Genomic DNA, 12051 nt, shown 5'->3' with positions numbered 1-12051 from the left:
CACTCAGTCATTCAGCCACCATCCTCACTGTCTCATTCTAAGCAGGGAACACACTTCACCACAACATCTGTTGGTTCTCTTATTAAGCTGGCCATGTCAGAGACAGTTGCTCCCTCTAGGGCCTCCCCAAAGGCTGGGTGTCAGTCACCAGCCAACTCTGGACCCCTAGAGGTCAAGACACCAGCGCCAGCAGCCTCACCGGAGAGCTCACCAGAACAGTCTCAGCTCTCAGCACCCCCTGAGAGTTCAAGTGAGTTCATCCGTCCGCCTCCGTCCTCTGAGTGTATTGGGGAACGCTTTCAGCCCTCTGAGGACTGCATTCCACTGTTGCTGCCTGAGTCTAGCCACTGTGCTGCTCAGTCCCAGCCAGTGTCCTCACTGGCAGAGGTCTCCGTACCTGCTGCTTCAGTGTCTGCTCTAGCTGGAGGGCCCGAGGAGCCCGGCCAGCACCATGTTTCGTCTGCTGGGGGTTCTGGAGAACCCAGCCAGCCTCAAGCCACGTCAGCTGGAGGGCCCGAGGAGCCCGTCCAGCCTCAAGCCACGTCAGCTGGAGGGCCCGAGGAGCCCGTCCAGCCTCAAGCCACGTCAGCTGGAGGGCCCGAGGAGCCCGTCCAGCCTCAAGCCACGTCAGCTGGAGGGCCCGAGGAGCCCGTCCAGCCTCAAGCCACGTCAGCTGGAGGGCCCGAGGAGCCCGTCTAGCCTCAAGCCACGTCAGCTGGAGGGCCTGAGGAGCCCGTCCAGCCTCAAGCCACGTCTGCTGGAGGGCCCGAGGAGCCCACCCAGCACCACGCCTCGTTAGCTGAGGGTCCTGGAGGACCCAGCCAGCACGTCCTCACACCTGCTGACGGTCCCAGAGGACCCAGCCAGCACATCTCTACATCATCACCTGCAGCATTCACGCCACCGCCTGCTGCATTCACGCCACCGCCTACAGCCTTCACATCATCGCCATTCGCATCACTGCCTGCAGCGTCGCTGCCGTCAGGTTCCGCAGCCGTCCCGCTGCCGTCAGGTTCCGCAGCCGTCCGGTTCCGCAGCCGTCCCGCTGCCGTCCGGTTCCGCAGCCGTCCCGCTGCCGTCCGGTTCCGCAGCCGTCCCGCTGCCGTCAGGTTCCGCAGCCGTCCCGCTGCCGTCATCCACGCCTGGTCCGGCCTCCGTGTCTTCATCAGCCTCGTCTGGTCCAGCCTCCGTGTCTTCATCAGCCTCGTCTGGTCCAGCCTCCGCTTCAGCTTCAGCTCCGCCCACGCCGTCGCCTGGTCCAGCATCGTCTTCGTCTGGTCCAGCCTCCGCTTCGGCTTCGGCTTCAGCTTCAGCTTCGTCTGGTCCTGCCTCGCCTGGTCCTGCGGTTGCCACACCGCCGTCAGAGCCAGCTCGACCCGTTCCGCCTCGCCTCTGCTGGCCGTTTTGATGATGATGATGATGATGATGATGATTATGATGTTTATTATTTGAGTTTCATGTTTAAGGATTTGTTCTCGGTTGTATCTCACGTTTAGTTTAGTTCAGGTTCCATGTGTCATTCTGTCTGTCTCTCAGTGTCAGGTCTGCGTCTTGGTGTGGTGTTCTCATTTCCTGTTTTATTGTGAAGGTCTGGGTCTCATGTGAGTGTGTTCAGTTTTACCTCTGTCTCGTCTTGTTGATCATTCCCAGCTGTGTGTAATTCCCCTGTGTTTCTCTAGGTGTATTTAAGTCATGTCCTCCGTCATTGTAGTTGCTGGTCCGTCTGTGTTTCCACCCTCCCTCATCTGCGTGTTCTCCCTGCTGTCCGCCGTTAGTTTCTTCTGGTCGTTCTCGTTAAGGTTTGTGCTCTGTAGTTTAGTTGATCCCAGTATAGTTTAGTTCCAGCGCCATTTGCCGTTTGTGTTTACTTTCATGTTCAATAAACCACCTTTACACCTTCACGACTGCCTGCACTTGGATCCTCCTTTTTCCTTTTCTACACGGCTCTCCTCACCCGCCGTGACAGTTACTGACCCCCAATGTGTATTTGAAACTTTTTAAAACTGTAATTTCTTTAGTATTTTGGATCTGCGATAACTTCTTAGGTAGAGGAACTAGGTATATAAATTTCAGAGCTAAACAATATGTTTAAACTCTGTTAAAACCATCAGTTTTACATGAACTCTAAGTGCCACAGTCAGAAAATGTGTTTTTCATATTGGCTTTTTTTTTTTCTCTAACCGACTAAGCATCAAGTTTTAATAACAAAAGAAAATATCGAAAAACTTTAACATCTGTGATTTTTAACATATGATTTTTACTTAAATGTTGTTACCAAAGTGATTGTCCAGTTGTGTTTCTCCCATATTAAAGTTTTTTTTTTTTTTATATTGTTACGTTTTAACTTTGAGCAACTGCTAAATTTGACATTATATTTACCCAAGAAGTTAAAACCAGTCTAATTTCATCTCCAAAGGTTGACTCTGTTCATCTGGACGTAGCATTTTCCGTGAAATGTTTTGTCACTCATCCAAGTGACTTCTTCAGTCTCAACTGAAGGCAGGTTTCCCCAAATCTTATAAACAGTCCATTGCACAATGACTGAAACCAGCCCACCAAAGGAACGATGGGCTGAGAGGTCAGTTTCTTCATCATAATTATGCAAATTCTCATAACGATTAATTACAAAACACTGATCAATGGCCATGAGTACCATTCACAGTGAGTTGGGGAATGGCTGCAATCACAGCATTGTGAGATGGTGACAGATGTACCCTTAGGCCCCCTCCTCGATTCAGAGATGGTCTTTCCCTTTTCACGTAAATGGCCTCCTTGACTCCGTGCTCAAACCAGCATTCCTCCCTGTCCAGGATGTGTACATCCTCATCATTGAAAGAGTGTCCACTGTTTCTCCCACAGAAAGTGCTACATCCAGAAGAACAGAATAAACTTTTGGAGATTTACTTACCTGGATGATTGACCATGCATCAAGACAGTCTAATTTAAGGTCATTTTCATGAAGGCAAGTTTAATTTAGACTAGGAATGTGTACCCAATCAACTGGTAACTGATCATGTCAGCAGCTAAATACAGTACTTATTTTATATTCACCAGGATCAGACAACTAATTTAAGAAACATCAATCTAAAATAAATTGAATTATGCTCCTTATAAATGATCACAATAATTGTAAACATTGTCTTTACTTACCTGAGGTCTGCCTTCAGTTGAAACTGTGGGTAAAATGTGTAATATGATGAGTTTGTCTTGAACGTGGAAGTTGTGGTGGCCTAATTTACACCCCACCCCCACAGACATGTGGTCACACTCAAAGTGCAGATGGTTTATTTTCAGCATAGAAGCAACTTTTTTTTTCCAAGATGTAGCCCACATTCAAGTTTCGTATACACTAATCAGTTGATCTGTGCTGTTTTATAAACCTAACATAGTGGCTACATGAAACTAATAATACAAAATAAAAGAAAACTAAACCTTTTATCTATGATACTTTTTCATTTATTGCTTTTTTTTTAAAATCTAAATTGTTATCACTTATGTATTGATTTATTTCCCCCTAAAATATAAATTTTCTGTACACTTTTTCATGCAATCTGTGTTCACAAGTTTGCATTGTACAAGTACTTTCAATGCTTGGCGACTGCTTTAGGTTGTTTATAAACCCAGTGATCAGCAGTTTGTGGTGTTGCCAGGCAGAAATAGAAATATTTCTACATGAACACGGTCCTGCATAGATGACTGACAAATTGAGATACTTTTAAATGGTAGGCCTGTTTAAGATTCAAACTATCAACTGACAACATAAATGTATCTGTGAGGAGTTTACTGTGGCCATAGATGACAGCAACAACAAGCAATTTTCTCATAGACTTTAATTTTACATCTTTATAAAACCAGAGAACTGCCACCTGCTGGCCTTTTGATTAAATGTAGGACCCATAATGGATGAACAATTTGTAACTGCAAAAAATTAGACAAAGCTATTTTTTCCAAGCTAGATTGTATTTTATTTCACAAATACAGCTCTGAAGAAAAATACAGTGTCTCATATCACCAGTGCAGTAAACTAAACTAAATAAGTATTACCTCAAACCACCCAGTTCTGTTGAATCACAAAAAAGTTTGTTCCCATCTATGTTTTGTACCACAAATAAATTTAGCCTTAGTAGTTGCTTTAGGTTTTTGTTCAGTAGATTCAATAGTTTCAGCATTCTCGCTCTGAAGTTTTGATGACATCTGTGAGTCACTGTAAGAAGAAATTAAATGCTCATTTAAATGCGCATAGAGGATCATAACTTCCATGGACAATTTTTATTTAGTTATTTATTTTTGATATCTCAAAGAAGAGGAGTTTAACAAATGAGGAAAATATCAGGTATTTCAGTTCAAACTTCAGAAAAATAATAATAATAATTTTTGAACATAAAAAACCTGCAACCAAGAAAGCATCTTACAACAATAATATTAATATTACACTACATTGTGTCATAACTCAAAAGATCAGAGGGAAATAAATTGTTACTGTGAGGGAAAACAAAAGTTATCCAAGAAATTAAACAACAATATAATTAAGTATGATATTAAAAAAAAAACAATGTAAGCTGGATATGATCATTAAATGTCTTATAAAAAGCAATAACATAATAATAACCTTCTGTGATTAATATTTGAATATAAGAAGCCTTCAGAAGAAATTTCATCAGTCTCTTTTCATCCTCCTTATAGGAGTTAAAGACAAAGCTAACACAGGAAACCCTTCACACCTACAGGAAGTTTAGGACCACCAGTTAAACTAACCCTAATGTTTTGGACTGCAGGAATTAAAAGTACCTGACGAGGGCGCTCACAGACCTGAGGAGAACATGCAAACTCCAAACTGAAAGGCCCCAAACTGGATATGAACCCGGGTCCTTCTGGCTACCTCACCACCACGGGGCCTTTAGAAGAAATTATGAAACAATTTCTACTTTTAAACTGACATCATCCAACTACTCAACAAAACAATTCTTACAGCCTGAGGCTTCAGCTGAAGAAAGACTTTGGATGGTGTTTACTTATCTCACACTTTCTAATTCCTCTTCATCTTCCCTATCATGTGACCCTGTTTCCTCTTTCCCTTCATCTCTGACTACATGATCTGACCTGTCTGTGCCAACATCAGTCACATCTCCTGTGTTGTTGCTCTCCATACTGCAGCAGCACAGACGTGCCAGCAGCCTGTCAATGGGCCCTTTACACATGAAGGCAAACAGAATGAAGTCCAACAATGAACTAAACAGAAAAAAGATCATAATGATAAAATCAGTAGCTGTCTCAGGGCGACGTGGACGCAAGCTGACAGGTAATAGAATGACTGCAGGAAGGTTTATGAGAAAGTAATTAAGCAGCAACAGAACCAAGGTTCCTACAATTCTTCGTTTTTCTTCAGTGGGCACTGAGGTGGCAGCAGGCAGAGCTTTAAGTGTCCCAGCGAGACAGAAGATGAACAGGGGGGCAGGGAGGGCGGCATAAATAATTAAACGTACAAATTCATATAAAAATACAGCAAGAGCAACACTAACAATACAAAAGGCCCAGACCAGAACACAGACCAGCACAGAACCCTCAGTTTGTCTGAAACAGTCCAACAGTGGGCAGGCGATGAAACAATACCTGCAACACAAAACAGAAAGATGATCATATTATCACACAGAATAGTTTGTTTTTGACCACAGTGATCCTTCAGAGTACATAATAATAATCAGAGAGATGCAAGTACACACACACACACACACACACACACACTGGTACCTTTCCAGAGCAATGCACAACCTGAAGTAAAGACTGGCCGTCACAGCAAAATTGTAAAAGAAAGATGCACTGTTGTCATACAGTGTCCTCCACCAAAGGAACGTCATGCTGCGATGGATTAGAACGGAGATGAGGAGGTTTGTGTAATAGATGACAGGGACCTGATATTTTCGCCCCTGCCAGAAATATTAATTGAAACCACATTAATGCAGTAATAAAGATTATATAGTCATAAGTGTAGATTAATGTGTATGAATAAATAAATATATTTATTTTATGTCTTATAAAGCAAGATAAATATTTTACTTTTATGTTGGAAAACATGAAAATCAATTTCTCCTATAATATATATTTTTATATATTGTGTATTATTCATACACCTCAAAATAAACACAAATTTCAAACACTTACATCTGCACATTGAAGATCAAATTAATTTCACATGTATGTCCAACAGAAATAAAATGAATATTTGAGCACTGCACCTTCTTGCTTCACCACAGTGAAGCCAATGTACATGACATACACTTAATATTTTTTTTATTTAACGCCAATTAGTAAGTAAAATTTATTCTCCAGTAGCCTACTTATTTCTCCAGATGCAGAACAAACAGGAAGAATAACAGAAGCAGTTACAAAAAGTGAACAGCAGGTGTCACACTCTGTCAACCTGCTTACTTTGACTATAACAGCAACACAGATGAGTAACAAAATAAGAAACCAAAAAATGTTATGTCCCAAAAACACTATATATATATCTATCTATCTATATAGATAGATAGATATAGATAGATATAGGTATATAGATATATATAGAACAGTCAACACTATAGATAGATAGATAGATAGATAGATAGATAGATAGATAGATAGATAGATAGATAGATAGATAGATAGATAGATAGATAGATAGATAGTGTTGACTGTTTTGCTGTAGAATAACAATATAGCCCCCTATTAATCCTAGGAATTTAGAGAATATCTTGATGCATGCACAATTTAGCAAGTAAGTAAATACCCAAAAGTTGATTCTGTTCATCTGGACGTAGCGATTTCAGTGGGAGAAACATTTTGTCACTCATCCAAGTGACTTCTTCACTCTCAGCTGACTTTATAAACAGAACATTTGCATGTGTCTGTGAAGGTCCTCAGTCATCCAGGTCATCGTAGTCTAAGGAGCTTGGAAAGAAAAGCGTCTGGACTTCTTTAAGTTGCTTGAACCTCTCATCCTTAGAGAACATTTGCACAATAACTTAAACTAGCACCACTGAATGAACAATGGGCTTGGAGGTCAGTTCCTTGATCATTAATATGCAAATTCTCATGACCATTGATCAACAACCACTGATCAATGGCTTTGATGGTGCTAGTTTCAGTCATTATGCAAATGTACTGTTTATAAGATTGGGGAAACCTGGAGTCAGCTGAGACTGAAGAAGTCACCTGGATGAGTGACGAAATGTTTCTCCCACAAAACGCTACGTCCAGATGAACAGAATCAACTTTTGGGAACTTAGAGAATAATTTCTAAATAGTAGTGAAGCTGTCAGCACATGAGTGGCTTTAAGGAGTTTCATTTATTCATGAATCTGTATGTCAAAAGCCCAACAGTTAACATGGGATGTGCTAATTTTATGACATGACTGTATCTGGTTCAGTGAAGTTGACATTATTGCCCTTTACTTTTGCTGCACCAATAAAATATAATATGGTAAGACTTTATTATTTTATTCTACTATTCCTACACTATCAATGGGCTACTTTTATAGTAAGATGAATCTACAGAGCGTAACTGGAAAGTGTTTGATTGTCAGACTTTTGATTTTATTTGTAAAGATTAAAGTAACTACTTAACTTTAATTATGACTCAACACTCCATGTTTATTTTCTTTCTCCTTTGAGTCAACAGCTTATCTAATTCAGGGTCACATGGGTGCTGGATCGTATCTGACATCTGGCAGTCTATCGCTGGGCTAATTTTTAATTTTTTTCATTTTTATATGTTATTCTTTTCTTTTTGTTTTTAATTTTAATTTAGTGTTTTGTTTTTGTTTTTTGCTAAGTTTTTTTAATTGTTCACAAACTTATATAGACATAAAAAGATTGGACGTATTTACGTACCACACCACATGCACAGCAGAAGAACAGTATGGTCACTGGAAAGAAGAAGCAGACCTCGATCCATATCAGGACTCCCCACATCTCCAGCTGACTTTCTGTGTGGTGGAGTTGCTGTAGAAGAATTTTCTACTCTCTTTAAAAAAAAAATAATAATAATAATAGTAACAATAATAATAGCAACTCAAAATACTGCCACATGCTTGTATGCATGCCTGACAATAGGATGATGGCTTGTGTCCTGGGGAATCTCATCCCACATCTAGGATGATGTGGGTACAAGGGCATCACTGAGGTGGAAAGTGACCCAGAGGTTTTCCATTGGCTTTAGGTGAGTTTGGGGTCCAGTCAGTGGAATTAATTCCTTCATCCTCCAGGAGCTGCCTGCTCTCACTACATAAGGATGAGTATTGTGTTGCACCAGGAGGAACCCAGAACCCTCTGCACCAGTGCAAGGGTCTGAGATTTTATCCTGATACTAAATCACAGTCAGGGTGCCGTTGCCTAACCCATAGAGGACTGTGTGTCCCTTCATTGCCTCTCCAGACCATCACTGACCCACCACCAAAACGGTCATGCTGAATTATGTTATGGGCAGCATTATGTTATCCATGGCTTCAGACATTTTGACACCTGTCATGTGTGCTCAAAGTAAACTTGCTTTCATCTGTGAAAAGCACAGGATAACAGTGGTGGCTCTGCCACAAACCCCACTTAGCAAATGCCACTTGGGCTCCATGGTGTCGGGCAGTGACCACAGGGCCCACTAGTGTATATTGGGCTCTCATGCTACCTTCATGAAGTTTGTTTTGATTGTTTTTTCAGAGACATTCACACCAGAAGAGTGATGGAGTTCATTTTGTAGGTCTCTGGCAGTGCTCACCCGGTTCTTTACTGAAACCGGTCATGCTGATAGGTTAAGGACCTTCTACAGCCCTGCCCAGCTTTCCTAGAGTAACTGTCTTTCTCCTGATACTGTCTTGGGAGACCCAGGAAACCCTCTAACTACTTTAGCATGGCACATCAATACACGTGCCATTGTAACTGTGTAACCTCTGTAGGGTCCAGATATTTCCTCATGAAACCAGTAGTGACACGGACCCAACCCAAATGCAAAACTGAAAAAAATACTGAAAAGATCCATCCATCCATCCATCCATTTTCTTCCGCCTTATCCGGGGCCGGGTCGCGGGGGCAGCTGCCCAAGCAGAGAAGCCCAGACCTCCCTCTCCCCAGCCACCTCCTCCAGCTTATCCGGGGGAACACCAAGGCGTTCCCAGGCCAGCCAAGAGATATAATCTCTCCAGCGTGTCCTGGGTCTGCCCCGGGGCCTCCTCCCGGTGGGACTTGCCCAGAAAAACTCTCCCAGGAGGTGCTCAGGAGGCATCCTTGTCAGATGCCTGAACCACCTCAACTGGCTCCTTTCGATGTGGTGGAGCAGCGGTTCTACTCTGAGCCCCTCCCGAATGGCCGAACTTCTCACCCTATCTCTAAGGGAGAGGCCAGCCACCCTTTGGAGGAAGCCCATTTCTGCCGCTTGTATTCGAGATCTCGTACTTTCGGTCACTACCCACAGCTCGTGACAATAGGTGAGGGTAGGGACGTAGATTGACCGGTAAATTGAAAGCTTCGCTTTTACGCTCTCTCTTCACCACAACAGACCGGTACAGCATCCGCATCACTGCAGCCACTGCACCAATCCGCTGAAAAGATGAGGACGGATAAAATGCAGGTGACTTCAACATACAAAACCATTTTTGTTTTGGGGTTGTCTCCTTGTTGTCCCTCTAATGCACCTGTTGTTAATTTCATTAACATTGATTAATAACACCCCATGGCACTCACCTTACGCTGATTAAAAACATTTAAAAGTGTTCTTCTATTTTTTTAAGTAGTATATATAGTATAGCATTTAAATTAAAGACATGTAAAATTTTACTTTGTGTGAAACTTCTCAGAGTTTCAAGCCACCAATGTACATTTGGAACTTTTAAAAACTGCAACTTCTTTCATGTTTTTTATGGTGTTTAAGATCCCTGATAAATTTGGGGCTAAAAAAATTAATTTAAGCTCTGTTAAAAAATTTAAAAAACAACCACTTTTCACTTTTTAAATTTCAGCAACTGTTATATTTGTCATTCTGTTTACCCAAGAAATTAAAACTAGCCTAATTTAAGGTAGCCTTCATAAAGGGAAGTTTAACTTTAGAAGTAATTCATTAGACTAGTAATGCATACCCAACAAACTAGTAACTGATAATGTCAGCAGCTAAACACATTGATCAAATCATCATTTAGTCAAAACAAAATTAAATAGTCCATTACCAGTGATCACATTTATATCCACTCACATTAAGAGCAACTCACTGCAGACAATCTCAGTGTACTTAATTGCACTATTTATAAAGTTTTTCTTCATAATTATGCATACATCTAAAATAAATTGAATTATGCTCCTCTTCACGTATAAATAATAACAATAATTGTAAACATTGTCTTTACTTACCTGAGGACTGCTTTCAGTTGTAAAATCTTTAATATGATGAGTTTGTCTTGAACATGCAAGTTGTGGTGGCCTAATTTACACCCCACCCCCACTGACATGTGGTCACACTCAAAGTGCAGATGGGGTTTTTCTTCAGCATAGAAACACTTTCTTTCCCAAGATTACCACATTCAAGTTTCATATACACTAATCAGTTGATCTGTGCTGTTTTCTATACCCAACATAGTGGCTACATGAAACTAATAATACAAAGTAAAGGAAAAGTAAAGCTTTTATCTATGATACTTTTTGATTTTTTGCTTTTAAAAAAATCTAAATTGTTAACAGTTATTTATTGATATCTGTCATTGTTAAACTACCCAAAATATAAAATTTCAGTCGTCTTTTTCATATAATCTGTGTTCCCATGTATTCTTCTTACAAATACTTTTAATGCTCAGTGACTGTCTATGTTGTTTGTAAATCCAGTGATCAGCAGTCTTTATGATGTCATAATTTGTGGTGATGCTAGGTAGAAATAGAAATATTTCTACCTGCATAGATGACAGATGATTGAGATACCATATTGAGATAAGGTAGATCTGCATAAGGTTCAAACTATCAACTAACAACATAAATGTGTTGGTGACGGGTTTACTGTGATCATAGATAACAGCAACAACAAGTACTTTTCTCATAGACTTTTATTACTTATATATTATTTACAGGAAAGTCTTCTTTTACATCTTTAAAAACATTGAAGATACAAAAACTTTATGTATTTCAACATTGTACAAAACTCGTATCCACATCACAAGTATTCTTGCTGCCTCTTCAGTCCAGTTATTAACAATAAAGGAGAGATGATGACATGAAGTTGTTGTCCTGCTGCAGTATCTGAACCTGTGGTAAAGCAGCTTCGTTATTAAAATCACTGTAATCAGCTACATTTGCAGGATTGTCTTGGCTACGTATAAATATCATATACATAATAAATAGTACAATATTATTTCTAAAACTCAGTAGATCAGAGGAAATGGAAATGTTATTGTGAACGAACACAAATATACTATATATTTATAATCTGATTATAATTATATATATCGGATTATAATCTATATAAATATATATATAATCTATATTTTACCCTTAAATGATCCCATAAGAAAAAAAAATCACATAAATTCAAGTTACAGAGAACTGAATATATTATTTGGACATGCTGTAGAAACAAACTCACTTCCGTCACTTGCCTCTCTGGGGAGAGGTAAGTGTCTTGTTGTTTTTCCTCGGGCTGGGGATCCTCTTGATAATGTATTGCTTTCTGTATATAGTGTTGGTTGTGTTCTCTCCCTCTTCTTCCGTCTCCCTGCCTATGTTTATGTTTGTTCCCGGATGTTTTGGGTCACTGGAAGGATTGCAACACCTGAAGTGTTTCTGCACTGGAGGCTGCCACACCTGCTGCCCATCACTAGCTGCAGCTGATGGCCTCGTTAGGAGCACACTATTTAAGAGTGTGGCTGATCTCCAGTTGGTGTGGGATTATACCAGAGTGAAACTTGTTAGTACTACCATAGACTAACATGCATGAAAGGCCTCGCTTCAGTGAATGGCCATATGTTACGCCCCCTCCCTTAAGCCCGGGGTGGCCACCGGTCAGAGCAGCGCAAGGGAGCGGGCGTAACATAAGTGGGAACTTGT

At 40.8% G+C, this 12051-nt stretch overlaps 1 protein-coding gene across 1 annotated transcript; it reads right to left on the bottom strand.

Annotated features, from left to right (window-relative positions):
* Positions 1-5012: 5012 nt before the first annotated feature.
* Positions 5013-8097, bottom strand: LOC147315804 (uncharacterized). The gene is made up of 3 exons (XM_086258051.1): positions 7870-8097; positions 5749-5924; positions 5013-5610 (listed from the first exon to the last, which is right to left on the bottom strand). Exons 1-3 carry the CDS (start codon positions 7948-7950, stop codon positions 5013-5015), a joined length of 855 nt encoding a protein of 284 aa, XP_086114177.1. The 5' UTR covers positions 7951-8097.
* Between the last annotated feature and the right edge of the window lie 3954 nt (positions 8098-12051).

The sequence above is a fragment of the Aulonocara sp. 'chitande type north' Nkhata Bay genome, linkage group LG13 (genome assembly GCF_057382095.1).
Source record: "Aulonocara sp. 'chitande type north' Nkhata Bay isolate Kocher_YH1m ecotype deep benthic linkage group LG13, A_spYH_male_GT1.1, whole genome shotgun sequence".
NCBI classification, from domain to species: domain Eukaryota; kingdom Metazoa; phylum Chordata; class Actinopteri; order Cichliformes; family Cichlidae; genus Aulonocara; species Aulonocara sp. 'chitande type north' Nkhata Bay.
This window is presented reverse-complemented; position numbering and strand designations above follow the sequence as displayed.

Excerpts from the sequence above, each read along its gene's own strand:
- LOC147315804 (XM_086258051.1), bottom strand. The coding sequence starts at position 7,950 with ATGTGGGGAGTCCTGATATGGATCGAGGTCTGCTTCTTCTTTCCAGTG. Across the intron at positions 5,925-7,869 it reads TCTGCTGTGCATGTGGTGTG|GGGCGAAAATATCAGGTCCC; the intron begins GTACGTAAATAC and ends TATTTCTGGCAG. Across the intron at positions 5,611-5,748 it reads TTGTGCATTGCTCTGGAAAG|GTATTGTTTCATCGCCTGCC; the intron begins GTACCAGTGTGT and ends TTTGTGTTGCAG.